This window comes from Callorhinus ursinus, unplaced genomic scaffold (assembly GCF_003265705.2).
Source record: "Callorhinus ursinus isolate GAN/ISIS: 27379988/994484 unplaced genomic scaffold, GSC_fseal_2.0 scaffold15, whole genome shotgun sequence".
Lineage (NCBI taxonomy): Eukaryota > Metazoa > Chordata > Mammalia > Carnivora > Otariidae > Callorhinus > Callorhinus ursinus.
Genome location: NW_027397077.1, coordinates 28432397 through 28457179, shown reverse-complemented (window position 1 = coordinate 28457179; position 24783 = coordinate 28432397). Strand labels below are relative to the sequence as shown.

The 24783-nt window shown below is 46.3% G+C and overlaps 1 protein-coding gene across 1 annotated transcript in view; it reads left to right on the top strand.

The window, feature by feature from the left end:
* Window positions 1-4592: 4592 nt before the first annotated feature.
* The window catches only part of PDZRN3 (PDZ domain containing ring finger 3), a 243118-nt gene continuing 222927 nt past the window's right edge, over window positions 4593-24783 (top strand). The window contains exons 1-2 of the mRNA XM_025885329.2: window positions 4593-5452; window positions 19681-19767. Coding sequence (XP_025741114.1) covers window positions 4730-5452; window positions 19681-19767 — 810 coding nt within the window. The 5' untranslated portion in view covers window positions 4593-4729. The remainder of the gene's footprint in view (window positions 5453-19680; window positions 19768-24783) is intronic.

Here is a 24783-nt window from a genome sequence, read left to right as displayed (position 1 = left end):
TTCAGCTGGCAAACTTGGAGACCCTGTGAACTCTCTAAGGTAAGAGCTGGGTCTTGTGTCATCTACGCTCTCTACATGATAGTGGATCAGTATCTGTGGGATAAAAGTGGATAATGGATCAGTATCTGTGGGATAAAAGAGGAGCTCTCTTCTAGCTCCAAATGTCTATCTACAATGTCACAAGTCTGGAATCACACTTGTCCCCCCCCCCCCCCACACACACACACCTTGTCTGTATAAAAGCCACTCAATTCACAACCAGATAGTGATCCAGCTTTCCATGCGGGAGCTGGTTCAGAATTCAGAATAGATTTTGTTGTGGGAACAATTTCTAAATGATGATAGGCCACAGAAGCCTATTTAACCCACACTGTGATACAGATAGCTTATACAGCAGCAGCGGTCTGTACTTAGGATTTTAGAAGCAGGAACTTACATGGAGCAGCAAGAGGGAGCAGTTTGTTCAACAGTTAAGTCTCCACTAAGTGTGAAACACGTGGGAGAATGTGGACACGGTGGCCCTGCTCGAGAATAGAACAGGGGAGGGAGAGACTGGACATTGATCAGGCTGTACCCCTCTGCTGCCCAAAACCTCTCCCTGCCACCCAGTACTCTCAATGCCATTTCAAACACTTTAATCTGTGTGCCCTGCCAGCCCTGGATATTTGGATCCTACCCATTTCTTTATTTCTTTACCCTTACTTGATTCTATTCTTCCCCGTTCTCACCCTGTTTTAAGTTCTAGGCAAGCTCCATCTAATTTAAAGCAACCAACTGCTTGACTCCCTCTGGACCTCTATGCTCTCTGTTGCTTCTGCCTGGAGGGCTCATTCTGTCCTTTAAGCAACAACTCACATTTTCTCTCATCAGGCTTCCTTATTTAGAAGGGGTGCCTCTAATTTCTCTTCAGCACATTAGCTTATTGTACAGTCTTTATACCAGTGCTTCTCACACTTCGAGTGTATACATACCACGTGGGGATACTGTGAAAATGCAGATTCTCATGCAGTACATCCAGGATGAAGCCTGAGATGGTGTATTTCCAGCAAGCATCCAGGTGATGTCCATGCCTCTGACCACACTTTGATCAGCACTGCTGTAGAGAACTTCCGTCATCCCATTATTAAGTCAGTATGGTATCTGTGTATTGATACTTGCCTCTGCACCCCGGAATAAGGGCTCAGTAAGGCAACATTGCCCATTTGGTTCACCCCGGTTCCAGTGCTTTCTCTAGTACTGAACCCACAAATTATTTAAAGCCCGGGGAAGCTAAGGGTTGATAGGGGAAGAAGGAGGTGAGGAATGTTGGGGGCATGGAGTGATTTTCTACATCATTTGTAAGGGTAGTAACTCCCGAGGAGTTAGGGGTTCTGCAGGAGGCAGCATAATGCTCACAGAGATTAATGTGAGCGTTCTGGAATCCTGTCTATGTTCTTGACTGCTATTTCGATAACTTACATAATCTCTGTAAACCTCGGTTTCTTCATCTGTAAACTGTAGCTAAAGACACGTGTAGTTTGTGATGGGCTGTGAGGATAAATGAGAAAAACGAAGGTCACGTAGTGAGCACAATGCTTGGCCTGGAGCACCAGCTCAAAAAAGGGCAGACATTATCATCGTCTGATTAAATATGATAGAAAAGACAATCAGAACAAAATTTAAAATGAGAGTGAGGGTGAACATAGCATTTCCATTAGGCTTGGGATCACTTTTGGTTAGAAAGTGCCGAATTAGACTATAGAAGGAAAGGGTTAGGGCGGAGATGGTGGATGCCATAAGAAGCGTTTGCAAAGGCACCAATCCACCTGTCCCCAAGGAATCATCTGCTTATAAACACTCAGCTGCTTCTGTGACTGTTGACTAAGAATCAATCCATGTCAGAAAAACTAGCTACTTTTCTCAGAGGGCCACCAGACGGGTGCCAAATATTCACCTTCCAACAGTGTGTATTCATGTTTATGAGTGTGCTGTCTCAACTTCCCAATTTAACACCCCTCTCTCACTGTGCTGCACTCACTAGGTCATTCTACAGTCAGCGGAGGATGTGGGCTGCTAGAACTTGCCTGACTTTAGCAATTAATGAAAGGTAGCCCCAAACCAGTGGTTCTAAATCTAGGGCAATTTTGCCCCCAGGGGACATTGGTGATATCTGGTTGTCACAACTCGGGGGTGGGGCTGAGGCTGCCACTGGCACCTACTGGATAGTAACCAGAGATGCTGCTGAACATCCTACCATGCACAGAACAAGCCACCACCAAAAAGAATTATTTCACTCTCATTAAAGCCAAGGTGGAGAAACCTTGCCATTCACTGTACTTTTTTTTTTTTTAACCTTTCTTGTTCTTAGTCCCCCTGTTAAATGTAGCCACTAAATAATATACATGACCTGACAACTCTGACATTCTAGGAGGCTTGGTTGTCTTGTTCTTTTTTTTCTGACCTTCAATATTTTTTATTCTAAAATTAACCAATGAGGAGTGGCTCTGATAGCCTTTGCTTTTGCCTAAAGAGGCTGATCCACATTACTATAGCTTCTCTGTGGCCTCCACTGTAGCATTTCATCAACCACCTCTCTGTCTGCTGCCCTTGCAGAGGTGGTGGTGGGTGGCTCCTAAAAGAAGCTGACACCCAAAGCAAGCACTCATTTCCCATTTATGGTGTATGATGAGCTTTCCCTGTTTCTCAAAACCAGTTTGGTTTGAAGATTATCCCCCTGTTGACACTAGCCCACCCTGTGAAACTGACAAGCCCACACACCTTTGTTGAAAGAATGTGTTTCTTACTCATTATCTGAGAACCTGTGAGCCGCTTAATAAATATACTGATGGAGGATTCCTGGCACATGCTTATCTGAACAAAGGCCAATTATATTCCACCCCACGTACTATCAAAGAAATGCATTAATTGATTAAAGCAATGAAAAGAAAGCCTCTACCACAAAGAGAACAAATGCCACCAACACTGATTTAAGAACACTGTCCAGTGACCTCAATAATGCACTGAAAAATCTAGTAGTCAGTGACAACTTTTTAAAGGTCAGTTCAAAACAAGTAATCCTGTGGACATCAAGGCAATCCTTTCACTCTGGTGAAGCAGTTAAATAGTGAAGGTCACGGGGCTTTAGCAGCCAGATAAAGGAGAGAAGTAAAAGCAATTAGACAAAATGGATGCTGTAATCTCGCTTTCTAGACCTCAGAGCCACACTAAACCCAGAGATCCAAATTTTCACTTCACTATTCAGAAACTGGCAGCAGAGTCCAAATGAGAATTCCATAGCTTGATTTCTCTCTTACCAGTGCTAACTGCATTTTTTTTTTTTTTAGCAATGTCTACAGCCTTGGGAGAAAAAAAAAATCACCAAATCCATGGATGATGCTATGTATTTATCATCTAAACTGGGATCCCTAAGTATTCCTTCAACACACAGAAGTATTGCTGAAAATTACAAGACTCACTACATTGCTTGAAAAGCTGCCCCAAAGTGAAAGAAAAAAAGTCCAGATTCTTGGAGGGCCACTTTCCAGTCAAGGGGAGGTACAGGGACCAGAGGCATCAGCCTCTTTTGGAAGCTCTTTTAACACGGCGATTCTCAGGTCCCGCCCTAGACCTACTGGATCAGAATCCACATCCACATTAAAATTTGAGAAACACTGCTGTAGGAGATCTTACAGGACAATTTTTTTTGCCTTCTCCTAGCTTGAGTTTCCCCGATTGGAAAATGGAAATATAACAAAGTATACACAAAGGAAAAATCAAAACATTACTGAAGGAACACAGTTCACATGATTGCGGGGGTGGCGGGGTGGGTAATAGGGAACTTCTCTAAGATCTATACTTGTGAGATTTTTAACGTTGTAGAACCAGCGTTACTTATTTTGTAATGCAGTAAAAATAATTTTTAAATGGCGTTAATACTCTCTCACAGCAGGGACCGATTTAGAAGCGCGGACACTTCAGAAGTATTAAGTGAACGGAGCCAGCACTCCATCCAGCCTTTCCCAACCCGACAGCCTACGAGCAGCCCTCGTCCCCGCAATTCGCCCCTGTAGATTTGCCCTCGGGTTCTGGAAACCTTAGCCGGCCAAACCCTGGAGTCCGCCGAACCTCTGGTCGGAACTGTAGTTGCTGGAGCGTTCTTCAGGCTAACTTTCCCCGGAATGAAATAAATAAAGACCGTAAGTGCTGAGATAGCGGGCCTCAAAATATTTTTTCGTTCTCGGCAATCAGCCAAGAAAAGAGGGGGCGGGGACGGGGAATAAAAAGTCGCTATCTGTCCCGGAAGGGGCTCCAGGAGAGCTTGTCTGGGCGACTGCAGCAGCCTCAGCTCCAAACTTAGTGAGCTTTTCTCGGCTTGTGTGGGTATCTCACAGCGAAAACTTCAAGAGAGCAGTCGCCGGGGAGAAGGGCTCAGGCTGGCGTCCTGGGCGGGCCAGTCCGCTCGGCGAGCCTCTGGGTCTCCCCATCCTCCTCTGCCTCCCGGCCTCCTCCTTGTTGCAGGGGGCGGGCGGCAGGCAGCCGAGGCAGGATGTGCGTGCGCACGCGCTCGCGCATATACGGCTGGAGGAGTCCTGTTCCTCGGGCATTTTCCGAGGAAGTCTGGAGCAATTAGGCTCAGTCCGGGGAGAGCGAGCGAGCGAGCGGGCGGCGCAGCCGGCGTGTCTGGGCTGCCTCGCAGGGAGGGAGGGGGCGGCCGGCCGCCCGGCGGCGACCCCGGGCCCCGGCCGCCACCATGGGCTTCGAGCTGGACCGCTTCGACGGCGACGTGGACCCGGACCTGAAGTGCGCACTGTGCCACAAGGTCTTGGAGGACCCGCTGACCACGCCGTGCGGCCACGTCTTCTGCGCCGGCTGCGTGTTGCCTTGGGTGGTGCAGGAGGGCAGCTGCCCGGCGCGCTGCCGCGGTCGCCTGTCGGCCAAGGAGCTCAACCACGTCCTGCCGCTCAAGCGCCTCATCCTCAAGTTGGACATCAAGTGCGCGCACGCGGCGCGCGGCTGCAGCCGGGTGGTCAAGCTGCAGCAGCTGCCCGAGCACCTTGAGCGCTGCGACTTCGCGCCCGCGCGGTGCCGCCACGCGGGCTGCGGCCAGGTGCTGCTGCGGCGCGACGTGGAGGCGCACATGCGCGACGCGTGCGACGCGCGGCCGGTGGGCCGCTGCCAAGAGGGCTGCGGGCTGCCCCTGACGCACGGCGAGCAGCGCGCGGGCGGCCACTGCTGCGCGCGGGCCCTGCGGGCGCACAACGCGGCGCTGCAGGCCCGCCTGGGCGCGCTGCACAAGGCGCTCAAGAAGGAGGCGTTGCGCGCGGGCAAGCGCGAGAAGTCGCTGGTGGCGCAACTGGCCGCGGCGCAGCTGGAGCTGCAGATGACCGCCCTGCGCTACCAAAAGAAGTTCACCGAGTACAGCGCGCGTCTCGACTCGCTCAGCCGCTGCGTGGCCGCGCCGCCCGGCGGCAAGGTAGGCGCCCGCCGCCAGACCCGACCCCCCGCCGGCCCCCTTAGGTACCCAGGGCACCTCCCGGTCCCCTGGGGCACCGGGATGCCTGGAACTTCCCAGGAGCATCCTTGCCTCCTCCTTCCTCCACTGCTTACCAGTTGTATCACCACGAGCAGGTCGTTGAAGCAGTTTAAGCTTGGAAACTATGGTCCCTAAGGATTCCATACGCAGGGTGAAATGTAGCTACAGCAGAGCTTCCAGGGGTCTGGAAAGACTGAAAGGAACCCACATTCAGCGTGGAGTAAGAACGAGCGCAGCTCCAAAGTCAGAACTGTGTCCAAAGGCTTTGCTGCTCAGATCAGCTAGGTGATGTTGTGGAAGTTGCTTAACCTCTGTTAAGGTTGGAAAGTTCCCTTATACACGTGGCGCCCAGGATGAGCTACTGACACACAGGGTGAACTATATCCATGCGTCCTCAGGAATTCCAGAAAGAGTAAACGAAACACACACAGTTCTGAATAAGTTCAGAAGGCTGCCAAAAGGCAGGCCCCTGGAGTGAAAGCTGGATTCAGACGCGGGCTTTGCTGCCAGCTAGCTGGCTGACCTTGAGCAAGCTGCTTAGCCTCTCCAAAGTTAGAAACTGGTCCCTAGAGATGTGACACAGGGGTAAAACACAGCCTGACACCGGCTGTGGTGTTCATCCCGGGATGGGCATTCCAGAAAAGAAGGAAGCGCCACCGAACATAAAGTAATAATTGAGAGTAAGTCCTCTGGAATTGGAACTGTCTTAGAATTTAGGCTTTTTGTTAGCCAGCTGGTGACTGTGTGGCTTAACCTCCAGGTGCCTCCTTTCCCTAAAAGTAGAATAGGTAGTTGTCAGCCTTCAGGGGGAGAATATGTTAAGACCTGGCACTGTGTTTGACCAAGGCTCAACAAATGTTGCCTGCAGTTATCTTTAACATCTCCCCCTGAGCCATCCCCTTGTGCTGGTTGTTGGTGTAATTATAATGACTACAGCTAGTGAAGGCTTACTTTCCTCTAGGCCTTATGCTAAATACTTCTCAGTTGTTTTCTTCTTAATCACTTGAAGCAGGTGTGATGCTTCTCATTTGTAGATGAAAAAACCAAGCTCTAGTGAGGTTCAGTGGTGCCTGAGTCCTAGCTCTTCGGTGCCAGAGTTGCGTTCTGAACCCCCATGTCCCGGTCTCTCCAGCCCCAGGTCTTTTTTTTTTTTTTTTTTAAGATTTTATTTATTTATTTGAGAGAGTGAGAGAGTGACCGAGCGAGAACACAAGCAGAGAGGGAGAAACAGACTCCCTGCTGAGCTGGGAACAGACCTTGGGGCTCTATTCCGGGACCCTGGGATCATGACCTGAGCCGGAGGTCAATGCTTAACCGACTGAGCTGCCCAGACACCTTACCAGCCCCAGGTCTTAAGCACTATTGTGTTGCCTCTCAGTGTAACCATGAGTACCATTTTTTTTTTTTGAGTGTTTATTATGTGCCAGCAAATGTGGGAAGCACTTTACAGGCATTATCTATTTAATCCTTTGAGATGGAGGAGGCAGGCTCAGAGTGGTCATAGAACTGGTCCAGAGTCATACTGTGACTCAGGGGACAGAGTGGAGATTCAGTTTCTACATCAGAGTTACCAACCTTGGGATATATCGACATTTTGCACCCCATTATTCTTTGTTGTAGCGGACTCTCTTCTAGATTGTACGGTGCTTAGCAGCATCTCTGGTTTCTACCTGTAGATACCAGTAGCACTCCCATCCCCCCTCCCAAGATGTGACAACTAAAAATGTCTCCAAATATTATCAAGTGTTCTCTGGGGCTGAGGTGTGTGTGAGTGTGTGCAAAATCGCCTGCTGAGAACCAGGGTTTCCCTGATTGCAAAGACCATCCTTTAGACAAACGCCGGAGGGGCATGGTGCCACTCTGTGGCTGACTGTTCCATATGGCTGCATCAGAGGAGAACATGTTTGCCTGAGGGGCCCCCAGGGGCCTGTGTCTGCTTTGCCTCTCCCTGCCCTCTCCCAACCCCCCTTCCATATGAGCACACCAGGCCTGCAAGTTTTCCGTCTGCCCGCTCCCCACCCCCCTCATCCTGGCCCCCTGGCCTGTCAGCTGCAGTCTCAGCAGCTGGCCAGCTCTGGGTGAAGGGCAAATATTTACAACTTGGAGCCTCACCCAGGACCGCACAGGCGTACAAAAGACTGGTGTGAGCCTGTGAGTCACCAAAACAGAGGGCAGAGCTTGCTTGGTCTTCCAGCAGGCGCCGGGTTTGGGGCAAAGGAGTTCCTGAGTTTCTCTTGTTTATGCTGTCACGTGGGCTTCCTGCGTAGTTTTAAGTGACACTTATTTATAAATAAGCCATTCACTACCCCAGAGTTTATACATCATTTATTGTTAAGCTAGTTTATTATTTCTTCTTGCCTTTCTGTTTTCTTTCTGGAGTGTTTGGGTAAACCCTCTCTCAGAATAAAAAATATGATACTTGAATCTGAACTGTGGATGTTTTTGAAGCTGTGTAGGGTGAGAGGGTAGGATAATCAAGGGTATTAAGCTTAGGGACAAGATGTTGCTTTTTGACCTTACAGAGAGAGTTCCCTCCTGGAGTTGGAGCCCTCCTCGGAATTCTGGGCACCTCAGCGCTAGCCTCAAGGACAGCCAAGAATGGCCTGGCCTGTAGTCTGCTGAGAGTGCCTTTCTCTGGCTTCAGACCCTGCTGGCCTCAGCGGAGGCCTGAGGGAAGCTTGTGCCTCTTGCCCTGAAGTTAACCCTCCGTGGCCCTTGCTGAAAGCTTTTGCTGTTCCTGCATCACCAGAAAAACCTCTCCCACTGCGAGCTGTTTAAGAACTTGTTTATTTCATTGGGCTGACTCTCTGCTCCTGCTGGGTACTGTTTATTCTCTTCCAAAAGGCAGAAGGATTTATATTGCTTGGAAACTCTCAAGCACAACACTTTTTTTTTAAATAATAAGTTCTCATGTTTATCTCTCTGTTAGAAGCTGAAGCTAAGAAACACTCAGAAGGTTTTCAGTACCAGCCCTTCAAGGCCTAGACTTTATTTCATAAAATGATCTGGCATTATTTAAATTATCTTAACTTTCAGGTTTTTGACACTAGTTGAGTACTGAGGGTTTGTGCTCTACCTCAAAGATAGGTATTGTGTCTCCTGTTCTATAAGGGGTGCCAGGGCTGTGCTTCTCAAACCTCCCTACGATCAGAATCACCCAGAGAATTTGTTAAAACACAAGATTCCTGAGGCTTACTCCTAGAGATGTCAATCCATTACAGCTGGCCTGTAGTTTGCATTTCTCACAAGCTCCCAGGTGATGCTGGTCTGCCTGTCATGGGGCCTGAGAGTCTACATTTCTCACAAGCTCCCAGGTGATGCTGGTCTGCCTGTCACGCTGAGTCGCTACTCAACTCAGATGCACGGAGAGTTTGGATTCACGTACAGATGTAGTCAAACGTGTATTCGTTTCCTCCTTTTAAGAAAGAACAGGGTGAAGTTCTAGAACCCAGACTGCCTAGGTAACCATGGTCTGACAGGCGTCTTTAACCAGTAAGAAACCACATCTGGGCTACGGCGGACTTGGTGATGGGATGCTTGAGGAAGTTGAGTTTTGCTGCCCGCCTGTTTTCCCACCCTGACTGGCCCACCTGATTCGAAGAGCAAAAGCATTTCACAGCAGACTTCTCTGGCTTTCTGAGAAAGGGAGGGAAACTTGCGAACATAACTTTTCTTGGAAATGTTGAAAAACCGGAGCCTTGTCCTTGATCCCTCCTGCTCTTTTACTTCTACATCCAGCACATCATTAACTCTTGTTGATTTTTTACCTCCAAAACACTTCTTGAATCTATTTGCTGCTCTCCATCCCCATCAAATGATCACCGTGGTCCAAACCAAGGTTTTCCAACTCCACCTATTAACATTTTGGGCGCGATAATTCTTGTGTGTGTGTTGTGGCGGGGGTGGGAATGTTCCTTTTTTTATGGGATGTTTAGCAGCATCCCTGGCCTCTGCCTACTAGATGCCAGTAGTACTTCCCAAGTTGTGACAGTCACAGATGTCTCCAGATACTGCCGGATGTCACCTGGGGAACAAAATCAGTCTTGGTCTCGGCCACCATCATCTCTTGCCTGGATCACAACTCCTCCCACTACATACCTTCTCCTCCCCTGCAATTACCTAGCACCAGGAATCATCTCTTAGAAATGTCAATCTGATAGCACTTTAACTTCTTAAACCCTGCATTTGCCTTCCAGTTTCTGTTGCATGGCTCTAAGGTCCAGTGTGCACTGCATCCTGCCAGCCTCCACCTGTCTGCCTGTATTCTTGCCCCCTTCATTCTCTCTTCCCAGCTTCAGTGGTCTCTGGCAGTTCCATAAGTATGCCCCAAAGCTCCTTTCTGCCTGCACCCCCCAACCTTTGCACTCACTCTTCTCTGCTTGCAACAGTCTTTCCCTCACTAGGTAATCTGCAAGGTTTCCAACTCTCCCCTCCTAATCCCTGCCTATATGTCAGCACTTAGGGTTGGCTCATCACTAGACAACCTTTCCATCTTTTCCCTCCCAGCTCAAGCATCACCACCTCCACAAAGCCCTCTGTGATCTCCCAGACCAGGTCTGGGGCCCTGAGATGTTCACTTTGGTACTCCTCCTGCATGGCATTTATCACAGCTCTGGGTAATTGGAAGGGCTCTTTATTGTGTCTCCCCAGGAGGGAGCATGTCCATCTTCTTCAGGGCTGTTCTGGGCAGTAGATTGATGTACACTGTAAACTCTCAATATGTGTGTGTTCAGTGGGTGAACTCAAGATTGAAAAGGCTGTCTTGTCAGACATCACAGCTCTTCGCCAAGTTAACAAAATTGTTCCCAGGTTTTTGGGAGGCATTCTTTTGCTTCTACTAGATCCACCCAGATCAAATTGTATCAAGCACCAAATCCCAGAAACGATTTTGTCCATTTCAGAACTGCTGGAGGTAAGTGAATCTAATAGACAATTGTATCAAAAGGCGTTCCAGATGTCCAAACACTTTGAAATGTGTCTATCAGAGTGTTCACCTTTCAGTATATTTTCTGCTTCTGGAAAGTTTCAGCAAATAACCATTTCATAGTGCATCTAACAAAACAGCCCAGTTCAGCTAAAGAAATTGTGGGCTGTCAATCCATTTCATTTAAATGTTATAAAGAAAATTAAGATTTGGCTTACAATATGTTTGCTACACTGGATTAAATGATTATAACAACATTTTGAGTTGGGAATTCTGGTGATACATATTTTTAAGTGGTTCTTTCTGCACTTGGAAATGTTGCTTGCTTCTCTAAAAATATTAGACATGTAAGAATCTGTAAGGCAGTTATGTGTTGGACTGTAGACCAAGGAGCTTAAAAGGAAAAGAAATATTAATCACTTAGGGTGCTTTATGTATGCACATATGTTAGATTCTCCATCTTTTTCATTAGGTAGATCTCCTTTTTTGGTAAAAGGGGCAGATTATAAAACAGATTAGATAAAGCTAGGTTAAAGCCAAAAGTTACACAGATTCTAAGAATAAGACTGGGATTTGAACCCAGCACCTGACTCCAGGCTTATACACCATTACCATAATAAGAAAAGCATGTTATCCTGAGGCAGTGTTTCTGTGAGGTCTCATACATGTTTCCAGAGGACTGTTATTATATATGCAAACACTATGTTAATTGGAGGTGTAGGCACATCATTTAATTCAGCCTCAGAAAGACCCTGTGAGGTAGGTACCCCCAAACCATTACCTTCCATATTACAGATGGAGAGACAGAGGCTTGGAAAATTAATCCCCCAGCACCTTCCTTTGGCTCCATTTAGTTGGTCTGATGACTTCTGGTCCATGCTGATGAAGTATGTTCTTCTCATGCCATAATTCCCATTTTCATAGTTCTGGTGTAGAACACATGAACATAATACAGATCCTATGAAAGAGATTTCAACAAAACAGAATTAAAGAGATGGTATCCTGGGTGGAATAGTAACTCATTTCTCTAATTTTCTTGCTAGTAATTTAAAGAGTGGCTGATGGTAGGAAGAAAATGCAATCCTTCCTTATGTATTCTTGCAGTTTAGCTCCTCACATTCTAATATACAGTGTGCCAAGCACCATGATAGGCACTCCTGGACACAGAGGTCAACTTGAATAAGCTTTAACCCACGGGATTAATCAGTCACCCTCTTGAGTCTTTGAAAACATGGCACAAGTCTTACTATTCTTTGTTCACTCAAGCTTTCTTGCTATGGATTAGCTTCTGTCCCCCCCGCTGAACTAATGGTGTTCTAATAAGCCTATTCCAATAAAAAAGGTAAGTGGTATAACATAATGATTAGTCTTGAAAATAACTGACAGATGGACACAAGCATCCATCTTTCTCTCCCATTGCATTCCATATATATATATATATATATATATTCGCAAGGAACCTGGGGACAGAGACTACCATGCAGCCTGTGTGTGAGCGAGCCCAGCAGAGGCTTCTTCCCCAGGAATGGGGAGGGATGAACTGTTGTGGGCAGTGGGTATGCAGAAATGAGGCCTGGGCAGAGAGTTACCTCTCTCCCTTAGAATTTTTCTAGAAGCTGTTGTCAGGTGTCCCGTTGTATCTGCTATACCCAGATCAGGAGGATGATACAGTCCTTTTGGGTTGTGGGTCAGGGTTGGATGCAGGCCTTGTGTAAACAGGCAGGCTTCAGAGTACACTGAATTGAGTTGGTGCTTGGTATGTGGTTAGTATCTAGACCCTGGAGTCAGTGATAATAGGGTTCATGTGTTCCCTCTGTGTCATTGTTGAGGGCCTCTGGGAGGCCTCTTGTAACCTCCTGTAAGCCTTAATTGTCTTATCTCATCTCTAAAACGGGATAATATGTGGGCTGATAGAGTTGGTTTTGGGATTAAACCAGATGATGTAGGTCAAGTGCACAGTAAGATTTAACAAGCATTTACTGAACATCTATTAAGTGCCTGGCACCGGTAGGTTCTATAGATCTTTTTAAAATACAGTGCGGAAGAAATATTAGAGATTTGAAGTGGTGTAACGGAGAAGATGGAAGGAGGCTCTTGCTCAGAGGGTCACAGTTTCGTTGTGAGCCTCGTACTGCCCTGAGTGACCAGTTCCAGCGGTGGGGACTGGGTGAAAGAGGAAGATCCAGGTCAGTGGCACTGTCAGGGTAGCAGCTCTGGGCTGTGATGAGAAGGAGGGGGTCAAAGCTCGGGAATAACATGAAGGTTAAGGGATCGTTAGGTGTCTTTCTGTCTGTCTCACCAAAACTAGCAAGGCTCAGGAGAGTTGGGCGGGTCAGAGCTCCTGCCTTCCTGTAAGCAAGAACTTACAGTGTTATAGCTGGGTAGCCTTTGCCTGTGTTCTGATTCCGGGAGGAAAATGCTTCGGGGTGGGCCATGGATGGAATGTTGGCATTTCACAGCCTGGAACTACCCTATAGTCCATCAAGTGGGAATGTGCAAGTGCTGTAGCACTTTAAGTAAGGTTTGTTCTTGCTTGTTTCTTGGTGAAGCATTGCTTGTGGAAGGTCACCGGGAAAGAGATGAGTTGATGATAAAAATTAGGGGAACAAACTGGAAATGAAACTCATGGGAGTGGAGAAGTATTTCGGGATTTCTCAGATTCTTTAAACATAGCTGCAGACTGAAAAATACATACATAGCTTTTGGCCTAGGGAATACTTCTCTTACACTGTTTCTCAAAAATAACTTGTTGGGCTTATGGATGAGTTTATTTATATATACTATTCTGGAGATAGAATGACTCCGGAAAAGCTTCACTCCACCTATCCTGGTGACGGATACATACCACTAATACTTTCATTGACTGTCTCAACCATTTTCAGTTCATTTGCGTCAACCCCGTGACTGCCTTCAGTTAGAGGCTCCAACAGTTTCCTGGGCTGTTCTTCCTCCAAGAATATCCCTCCTTTAGACCTGGAGGTTGAATTCTTGGGAGGCGGTTGGCCCAAGCCCTCTTCACCATTAGAAACCTAGTTTGAATGACAAAGAGGACAAAAACATTTAGTGTGGGGAGTGAAGAGACCCTCCTCTCTTCTGTATAGTCAGGCAGCCAGCTCTGCCTACTGGTGTCCCAGCCCCCTCCGCTGCACATTTTTGCGCTTTCTTGTCACTGGTCCACAGACAGAGCTGTTTCCCAGCTGCGCGACTCTCGGAGAGCTTTGCATAATCTGGGGCTGAGAGGTGTCATGTCACCCTAGATACACAGACTAGCGGTCAGTCAATTGCAGTTCTCAGAACCCGCGGGGCAGCTTTCCAGTCCAGCCAGTTCTCGGCTGTGAGTCCCACAACAGCAGTAATTGGGGAAAACCCATCATTGGGTGGAAAGGGGTGTTTAGAAAGAATCCACATTGACAGTGGCATGGATGGGCTCTGGGGGCCACCACCACACAGATTAGGAGATGGCACGCATCCAAGCTTCTGAGGCCAGAGTGTTGGGAGGAACACGGTGACAGAGCCATACTAGAAGGAAAAAGGCCTTGCCTGTAGAGGACAGTTCATGTTCCTGGACATTTAAAAAAAAACAAATACAACAGAAAAAAACAAAGCAAAAAAACAAACCCCAGCCACTATGTAAGGAGACTTTGACAAAGTACATTTGATTTTTGCCTTTTCCACTGTGACTTTTATTTTCCCCCCAAATTCTTGTCCACTTAGACCTTGAGTTGAAATTAAATTTTGATCCCGTAGCTACTTGTTCGAATATGATAGCAAAGCTTATTTTCAGTGCAATCAACTATTCGTTCCTGTGCGTTGAGCTTCCATTTCTGCTTGTGACTTACTGGTATAAGTACTGCGGACTGTTCATGCCGTTATTTAGGGCTTGGTGGCCCATATCTCCTTCCTCAAGGCCGACAGATCTCTGTTCTTTCTCAATCCTAAAGACCTAAGCGCCTCCCACGGAGACCCTACACTGCAGTAGGGGCCCTGCCAGCAAGCTGGGTTCTGGGGTGGAGGCTGGGGAGCTTCCAGCCCCACCCCAAGGAGACCGTGCTGTCACTGGACTCCAGAATTTTCCTTTTCCATCTGCCAGCCAGCTCTTGTCTCCTGAAGGGAAGAGACACATGCCATTGGGGAAGAGCAGTAAAAGAGGGACAGCACTAAGGAAAGCTGCCAAGGAGGTGCCATCTCCGCTCCATTTTTGTGGTTGTTGATTGTCCTCTACTCTTCACCTTTTCTTCCGGGCCCATCACGACTCACTAATCCGGTAGAACGTGGAGCAGTCCAGTGTCTCGGCAATCCCCAGACACCCTTAGCTCCCCATTTCCCAGCTTCTTCCAGCTTTGCTCCCCCTATCCAAGTCCGCAGATTCTTGGACTCACTATTGCTCTTACCCTGTTGTGAGCCGGGCCACCTGCCTCAGGCTTGGGTTTGTCATGTGTCTGATTTCCCCTCCCTTGTCCCCAATATCCCAGCATGTCAGTATCATTAACCTGTCCTAGCTCTGCTACACTGAAGGTTCAAGCTGAGCTGCTCCCCATTGTGGTCTTTACTTGTCTCCTGCTACCATTTCCAGAATAAGAACTGTCTATTGGCATGCAACCATCCCTCCTAGAATGTGCCACTCTTTCTCCAGACTTTGGTGGGGGGGGGAACACGTACATGGGGGGAGCTCCCATCAGATGGCCAGATGGTGTGGTGGATGTAGCATTATCCCATTTTGCTTAACTTCAGGCCCCCGATCTCCCAAACTTGCTTTAGATAGACTAAGTTAATTTGGGATTAGACAATTTTTTTATTGCTTGGATTTTGTGGCAGAGTCATTTCTGTGGTTAAATAGTACCACGGGCCTCAGTGCTGAGCTACAGGAGTGTGCACCACACCCTGTGCCCTGTTTGTGTTTTGAGCACTTCTGTTGGTCAGGCGCTGTCCTGAGGCCCTTGTCAGCGATTGTCTGTCTCATTCATACTTCATAATAACCCTGTGAGGTGAGGAGAAACCATTATTATCCCCATTCTGTGGATGAGGAAACTCAACTCGGGCGCTGACTCTGAAGTCCAAGATCTTAGCCATTACCTTGTTCCTGTCGGGGTCATAATACTCTTATGACACCCTTCATGGTATAATAGATACTCTTAATTTTTGCCACTATTATTACACAGTCCAAAGAAACCTTGCTTAAAATTCTAATTACAAAACTAATTAGATGCCTAATCCTTCATGACATTTTAATGCGAAGGCTCAGTCTTAGGAGGCAAAGGGATTTTAGAATACAGTGCCAGAATGTACCCGCAGAGCACAAAGAGCATGGACGGTGAAGTCCCGTGGACCTTGATTCCTGGCTCTCCTTCCTTGCAGCTGTGTGATCTTAAGCAAATGTCTGCATTTCTTGGAACCTCAGTTTCTCAGGTGTAGAGCATGAATACAATGCCTGCTTCAAAAAGCTGATGTTCTAGATAATCCGTTGTTTATCTGAAATAGAGCTCTTTCCCTTCTTTGTTTTGCTTCATCAGGCCATTGCGAAGATTTCAAAGCATGGATTATGATAAACTACCAAAACAGATCAATACTGGTTAAATTTTCCTTTAGATGAAAGAGCCGCTCATTAACACCATCTCTGTGAAAAGTCAGCAAAGCATCGATGCGAACCTTTGCCCTGGTGCCATTTATATGTCTCTAATTGGTGGAGCATCACTGAATGAGAACTATTTAAATGCCCTTTATCCTGATGCATTTTCAGCTCAGGAACAGGTTAGATGATTAAGCAGGAATTAAAGTTAACATGTTAAATGTGCTGTGCAAAAGTCCACGTGTATAAATTCTCCATTCAGGTTTTTTTTTCTGAAGAATTAGAAATTAGAGTAGTTAAGGTTGCTTTGAGGGGAGAGGAAAGGAAAGGAAAAGCCAGAATCAAGTTCATGGTGTCTGAGGAAAAGTTAGATGGAGAAATGAAAGGAATTCAGCCCCGACAGAGCTTTTCTCTTCTCCTGTTATTGCTCCGAGCATTGTGTGGTAAATCTTCCATGTGTTGGCCCAGTCCTAAAATAGGCAATGGCACCTAAAGCCTGTTGTAACCCTCCTGGACTGCAGACTTCGTCAGGATGCTTGTAGAAATAAGAACACCCCCTCTTTTCTCCCCAGTGATTGCAACTGGCAAGGAAGCGTAGACTGTCAACCTGATTGTTCCAGAACGTGTTTGCAAATAGCTGTTCGGCTGAGGAATGGCGTGTCTCAGGCATTGCCTCACTTCCCCCTGGAGAGAGATCTCTGAGGCTAGGTGCAGACTTAGGTGTCTGGGCATCTCAGGTTGGGTCTTCAGGAGAGAAATCGTTCAGTGAACAGTTGGAGTTTTGTTCCGACATTGGTTTCCTGGGTAAGACTTCCTATCATGAGTTCCTTTATGGAACTTTCTGGAACTCTAACAACTGAACCATCTTGAGAAGGACCTAAGATATTGCTATGCTGCATGGCATTCTTTTTTACATTCCACATGAAAAGGGAGTGGTAGGGAAGAGTAATTGGGGTCTAGAATCAGAGAGCATGGGTCTAAATCCCAGCTTGACATCAACTCTTGAGGGCGGTAATCATGCCAGTTGATGTGATGGGTGGGATTTATTAAAGAAAAAAAAGCAGTTACATGTTTAATATCATTTCTGGCACGTAGTAAGGAGCCAGTAAATGTTGACTGTTATCATTGTTAATGCAGGATAATAAGATTTCTTTTTCTTTCATTTTTAGAAAGAATAAGTGGTTATCACACAGATTTAAAACTAGCCTTAAAAAATGTGATTGTGTGTTCTCTTCCCTGCATCATTTGAGATTGTCAGACTGGAGCCATCTGCCTTGGATTACCGTGTAACTGTGTAGTTTCTATCATTAATTATGAAAGCCAGAAATGTAGGCTATGTGTGATAACTCACTCAAATTCCAATGTATTTCTAACTTTTTCACCCCTCTAACATAGCAAGGCAAGAAATGGACTTACCAAGATTTTCCTTTCCCAAGGCAGAGAGATTTAAACTCTTTCAGTTAGTGAATTCCTCCCATTTACATTTCAGAACTATCAGGTTGATCCTGAGTGTTTATTCTGTTAGAGCAGGGACAGTTGTTGCCTGTTAACTAGTGCAGGAAAAATTAATTACATCAATAGCATTGACAGATGCTCTGGATGGTGATGCTATGGAGTGGAAATATTTTTTGAAAAATCAGTAAGTTGTTATTATAGAGGCTTTGCTGGTGTTGGTTAGGTACAGTAGCTTGATAGAGACTGGTTCTCTTTAAATTAAAATACTCTATTTTACATATGATGTAAGTGAGCCTGTGGAAATGAATATTTTGTTGCATTGTTCTTAGAGGACACCTAGTTCTTTCATTAAAGACTGTCCTTTTCTTTCTTTGTTTTTAAGATTTTATTTATTTCTTTGACACAGAGCACAAGCAGGGGGAGCGGCTGGCAGAGGGAGAAACAGGCTCCCCACTGAGCAGGGAGCCCAATGCAGGACTCATTCCCAGTACCCAGGGATCATGACCTCAGCTGAAGGCAGATGCTTAACTGACTGAGCCAACCAGGCGCCCCAAGACTGTCTTTTTCTAATGAAAAATTGCCATTTTTTGTTTTTATAGGGCTTTAACAATTGATGCTTAGACTTATGTAACATTTTTGAAATTAAAAATTCAAATATTTTTCATTCTGCTGTACACTAAGTGGTCATGAGAAACAATTGTGGTTACTAAAAACTTTAAGCATGGAGATAATTTTACATATTGAGGCCCATTAGTCATCTATATGCATTAATTTTTTTCCTTTGGTTCTGTTGGGCACAGTTCTGCCGCCAGAGTTTTGCATTGACAACTAGCAGTAAATGGAGCTTTCAGAAAAGCCATTGGCACTGCCTGTCATTTCAAAAGCATGGTTTCCCTTGCCAGTGTGGCTGGGTCAGATCCTTGCATTCGTGCCCTTCAAATGTGGTCATTTATTTCCACAGGAAAAGGAGGAGGCAAAGGTTTGATCAGGAAGCAGTCAACATCAGAATTAAATCTATTTTGTGATGCGCTGTTAGTGTTGGTTAATGGGAGTATTTCATATTTTCTAAAAATGCAGCATTTAAGTAATACCATGTTTAGGGGTGCCTGGGTGGCCCAGTTGGTTAAGCGACTGCATTCGGCTCAGGTCATGATCCTGGAGTCCCAGGATCGAGTCCCACATCAGGCTCCCTAATCAGTGGGAAGTCTGCTTCTCCCTCTGACCCTGCTCTCTCTCTCTCTCAAATAAATAAATAAAATCTTAAAAAAGTAATACCACGTTTAAGCAGAAACCTCAAATGAAGCTTTTACAAGTATCTGCAGTCCGTATTTGTGAAGTTTGGTGCATCATTCCGATCACGGAAACACTTCAGAGGTGTCTCCGTGAGCTGAGTGTGTACGTCAAAGCTCGTTTAGTGACCGTGTACATAGAAGTGTAAACCTATTTTTACTCACCTGTCTGTTAACTTGAGAGTGTTAGTTAAGGTGTCGTGGCATCTCTGTCCCTTTCGGCTGTTGAACACGGCCTGTGCGAGCTGCCTGGGGGACTTGGACTTGTGGGTTTTAAAGGGGTTCACACTGACCAGCCTCCTTTGAACAGAGTGTTTTCTGTTAAACAGCCTGGCATCTCCTATGGCCTGGACAGTATTACTTTGTGAAAGGGCCCCGCTCCCCCTTTCAGTGAGATGCAAGATCTTTCTGTTTCCCCTCCACATTTGCGTCGGACTTTTCACGGACTGCTTCCCCCTCAAGCCTCCCAGACACAGATGACTATTGACAGGCCGTCCATGCACTCAGACTTCCGAGAGCGCTGCTCCTGGAACCTTCCGTGACAGAACGTGAATGCTGCTGTTGAGATTGGTTGAAGAACAAACAGAAAGTAGCTGTCTAGACAGCCGGCCGGGGTGGGCCGTCAAAGGAGAGATGCGTTTGCAGACGACCACCGAGTCATTGATAGACCATGTTCATTAGGCATGTCTGGACATCGCCGGACATTCTTACGTGGGCACTGCAGGGTTAGGCGGGGCCTAGAAATATCTGTAACCTCCTCAGCCCAGGACACCATTTCAGCTGGGGCCCTAAAAGTTTCCTCGCTTAAACTGCCCAAGAGACAGAGGAGTGTGAAGGATGACCTGAGTCCATGAGTCCACTTAGATAGAAAGAAAATTGCAACCATCGATTCCCTGTTGGTAAATAAAATTTTGAACTCATTTGTTCCTCACAGGGTGAAGAAACCAAAAGTCTGACTCTTGTCCTCCATCGGGACTCTGGTTCCCTGGGATTCAATATTATTGGTGGCCGGCCGTGTGTGGTATGTTAATTACTAAAACGTGTTTTTCCTTGCCCTGCTGCAGTGGGAAGAGGGGTCAAGGTTTGGTGGTGGGCGGGGGGGACCCGTGAGGGGTAGGAAACCTTGCTCACCTCATTCTGCTCTCTGTAATTAGAGAGTTCATTGTTTATCTACCATCTTCACCCTCGGGGATTTTTATTTAGTTGTGGTCTACTAAAATAGCATTGTCCTAGTTAATAACAACAGCTTATCTAAACTGTTTAGGTCTTGGGGGAGCATGTCTGGTGGTGTAGCAGCAGAGCAGAAGAAAGTTGTGGGAGATGTGTGCATTTGGAACTGGGTAACTGAGCTGGAGCGTGGGCACTGGGACCGGAAGTCTGAGCTGGAGCTCCGTTCTGTCAGCTCTTCATTAGTCAGGGACCATTCCCTAATTTGTGGGCTGTCGCATCCCTTTGCTTTTTCTCCCACTGCAGCTCTTTTGTCCACCCTGTGCATCATTAGCTCCTCCTCCGGGAAGAAGAGGCCAAATTCAGACCAGTCAGTTGAATGGGGAGGAAAATGTCTGCAGAAAGGGCCCTGGGGATAGGACGTGGCAAAGGGCGCGTTGCAGGATCACGCCTTCCATACGGGGCTTATCTGAGTGGGCATCACCTCTTGCTCATGTCTTCTGTGGATCATTTCCTCATTGGTTACCTTAAAAGGAAAGTAGTAGTCAAAGGAAAGGAAAGGAGAATCGGATTCACTCATTCAACAAATAATATTGCATAGGGGCTGTTTGGTAGGAGCTGGGAGACACTGTGGAGGCCAGGGAGCCTGGGTCCTTGTGGTCATTGAGTTTATGTCCCTATGGGGGCATGAGGCAAGAAACAAGTAAATGTCACAGTTACAGATTGGGGGACGTGTGATGCAGGAGGAAAAATAGCAGGATGGCAGATGGTAGGTACCAAGGAGCAAGGGGCATCACTGGTCAGGGTGATCAGGAAAGACAGGAGGAAATATTAAGCTGAATCCTAAAGGATAAGAAGATGTCAGGCAACCAGATGTGGCTAAACTCTGTGCCTGGGTCTGGCTCACCCTTGGGGAGGAGTTGTCCTGGGGCAGGGCGATTTAAGCTGCATTCTGAAGGATGAGTAGGAGTTTGCTAGATCAGAGGTCCATATATGATATGTTTCGTTAAGCACTCTTAACTGTAAAAAATAAAAAATGAGCTTATGTAGTTAGCTCTAAGTTACATATTTGCGGCTGAACTAATACTACATGGCTTATAAAAGTTACATGCAGGGCGCCTGGGTGGCTCAGTTGGTTAAGCGACTGCCTTCGGCTCAGGTCATGATCCTGGAGTCCTGGGATCGAGTCCCACATCAGGCTCCCTGCTCAGTGGGGAGTCTGCTTCTCCCTCTGACCCTCCCCCCTCTCGTGCTCTCTCTCTCATTCTCTCTCTCTCTCAAGTAAATAAAAAAATCTTAAAAAAAGTTACATGCAAAATGGAGCATTTTAAATGATGAAATTAAAACGTGATAAATACAATTTCTCTTATGTCCTTTCATCGTCCCAATGCCCTGCATCACACGTGTCCACCTTTGGAGAGCACTGAGCTAGAAGAAAGTGAACAGACCCAAGGAAGCCCACGCAAAGCCTGGAACAGCCCCAGAGTGGGCATTTGGGGGAGCTGCCAAGAGTACAGCGTCGCTGGAGTCAAGGGGTGGGGCAGGAGGTGATCAGAAAGAGACCTGAAGAAGATGGGAGAGTTAGCATGAGGAGGAGTATGTTGAGTTCCCCTCGCTTTTGGCCAAAGGCACGGTTTCAAAAACATACATGTTCTATTATAAGAAATGACAGCTTAGTTATAAGCAATGCACGGTCTTTAAGTGATGGACTGATGCATTATCTGCCCTAAACTTAGCTACAGAAGAGAACCCTTCAGACAATGAGATTAAACTATGAGAAGAAAGGGGTGGGGGCAGGGGGCACCCCCACTTTACTGAGCCCCAGGGATGGGCACACATAGTGGTTTGTTTCGTCGTCTCACGGAAATTCTTAAGACGTGGTCCCGTTGGTACCTTTTTTCTTTCTTTCTTTGCCAGTTGGCTGAACAACCAGGCAGCATGTCGTGGTGCTGCTCTGCTTGTGTTCTGGCTACTGGGCGGGGGGCGGTGGGGGTGTCAGGGAACGCGCTCCAGCAAAGGGGAGGGATGAGGGAGCAGACTGGGACTCGGATGTCTGTGTAGTTGGTCCCAGGAAACAACAGGACTGGCCCTGGTCCGTGTTCCCCAGCTTACCCTCGAGAACGTGTTGTAGAACGTGCTTTGCCTTGCCGATGAGCTTGAGTAACAGAGGCTGTCCCTCGTTTGGCTTCATAATCGTTAAATCTCCTCTCCCCACCCACTGTTCCCAGTTTTAAGAAATGACTTCAACAAACCAAGGTGCACCTCACTGTTAGATGTTTCAGAAACTTCCACGGCCAAAAGAACCCAAACCAGGAAGGTCCCTTCTCTGCCTCGCCAGAGTGTATATAGGAAAAAGGAGCCCAATGTTTGAAAATGCTTGAAATGGGATGCCTGGGTGGCTGAGCATTGAGCATCTGCCTTTGGTTCAGGTCATGATTCCAGGGTCCTGGGATCGAGCCCCACATTGCGCTCCTTGCTCAGCAGGGAGCCTGCTTCTCCCTCTGCCTGCCATTCTCCCTGCTTGTGCTCTCTCTCTGACAAATAAATAAATAAAATCTTTAAAAAAAAAAAAAAAAAGAAAAATGCTTGAAATGGAGAGGCATGCCTATGTCTTGGTGATGGTTGGAGAACTTACTATGTGTTTGTTTTACGTCCCTCCCCGGGAACAAAAGGACACTCTCAGCCTCATTGGAATATGGTTCTTACTTGTGCTTATCAAAGTACATGTTTTAGGTTATTTTTTTCTCCTTTAAAAAGCTGATTGAAGTGCAAGCCAGAGTGAATTTTGTAGCTTTCGTAAGCATTCTCAGTTCATGTGGTCTTTTTGCAAGAACTATATGCATGTCCCCTGGAGGAAAGTTTAATTCCATATGCATGTGGTTGCAATAGTGTTTTTTTTTTTTTAAACTTGTCCTGATTAGCAGAAATCGCATAATGAACCCTAAATGTATTCTGAACTGTTGCCTGGAAATCTGGCAGGTCATTGAGAACGTGCTAAAAAGCCAAGATGAGCAACAATGCACACTCATTGTTAGTACTGGAAGTAGAATGCAATACACATGACGTGTGTGTTTCCCAAGGAATTCTTGTGTTAGACGCTTGGTTGGGTTGTGACATAGGCCCAACCCGGGGTGGGGGCGCTGACATAAGGCTTTTCATTGCATGATGCACTGCTCTTAGCAATATCACACCATTCATTCATTAATTCTTATATCCCTAAAGAAACAGCATCCAGTCTGGTGTATCAGACCTTTCACTTCAGCCTTTGGCAAGTGTACTTCATTGTCAAGTACCCCTGGGATGAAAACAATCCCTTTTATTTTTCCTTTTCTCAAGCCAGCAAAACAAAACAAATCCCAAGTCTTGTTAGTTCACCTTGATAAATAGCTCTGACTTAAAATGTATTAGGAGAGGAGCCAAACAAACTAAGAACAGAGAGACGTCTTTTAAGAGACACATCTAGCTATCCAGGATGGAATTGATTTGGCTTTCTTTGATTTTGTGCTCTCTGTATTTTTTTTGCATTCTGTTTCTACCTCCTACCACTGCCTTAATTTAACCTGAATTGTGCTATTTGCTTTTGCTTGTTTCTCTGTTTTTTTGCTTGAACTTAGTTGCTCTCTTAAGAAAAATTACTTGTGCATGAGGTAGTATTCTGCAAAACAGACCAAAGCCAAAATCCCCCCCCATCTCCCTCTTCCTCTCCAGCCAAGAAATGCAAAGCAATTAATTCAGAGTAAGCACGGATCTCTTTTCATTGGATATATTGATATCACCTCTTAGGGAACTCAAGATTGTTCATAAATCCTTTGTGGTCGAGGCTCTTTGGGTTTGTCCAGTGGAATATTCCATAGCCTGGAATGTGGAACTTTCGAGTTCATGTATATTTTTGAGATTTTTGTGGCAATCCCACTTCTGTGGGAGTCGGTATTGCACATGGAGCTTATGTAAGGGAGTTGAACTGTCCTCAGTTTGAAACTGACCTACGCTACTTTTTAGCTGTGTGACCTTGGGCAAGTTACTTAACCTCTCTGTCTTAGGTTTTTCATCTATGAAATGGATAATAATATAGTACTTAAGGTTTGTGGTTAGTGTGAGGATGAAATGGGACACAGTACTCACTACCTACCTAGTATGTACTCAGTAAATAGAAGCTGTTGCACAGCCGTATACTCCTATTTGAGCTATGCATGCAGGGAGATCCACGAATGCCCTGGGATGAGTGCATTAGTGAGGCAGCTGTGAGAGACAAAGGAGGCAGGGAGAAATTCAGACAGTGAAGGGTTAGTGTGCGGTGGGCCGGTGTAGGGTGCCCTGGTGCTGGGCGGGCTGCCTTTTGAGGATAGCTGATCTAATACAGCACCCACCTCCTTGCTGACCCTCCTCTCTTGGAGAGTGTTGATAGAATCCAGATGGCAGTTTAGAGACCTGTCTTTGTCATGGGGGGATAAATGTTGGGAAGAACACTTAATGCTCATTTTAGGTTGTGATTTTGGTTTCTTTTGAATCCTATTTATAACATTAGAGAGAGAGAGAGAGAGAGAGTGTGTGTGTGTGTGTGTGTGTGTGTGTGTGTTTGAGAGAAAGGGGTGGGGAGGGAGGGAGAGAAGAGGTACGGAATGTGCATTTTCTCACTCTTGGCCATCACTCTTGCCCTGGAAGGGGTAGATCGAACCACATTTAAAGTTATGCCTTTCCCCTTTAGAATATAGGATTTTTTTTTCTATTTAAAGAGAAAAATTTTATATTTTCATAGTTACTTCTTAACAAATGGAATTTATATGTGTTTCTGTGTACAGAAATTATTATTAAAATAGATCTTCTTATGGCATTATGGCAAAGAATTTACCATAATGGTAGGATTTGGAGT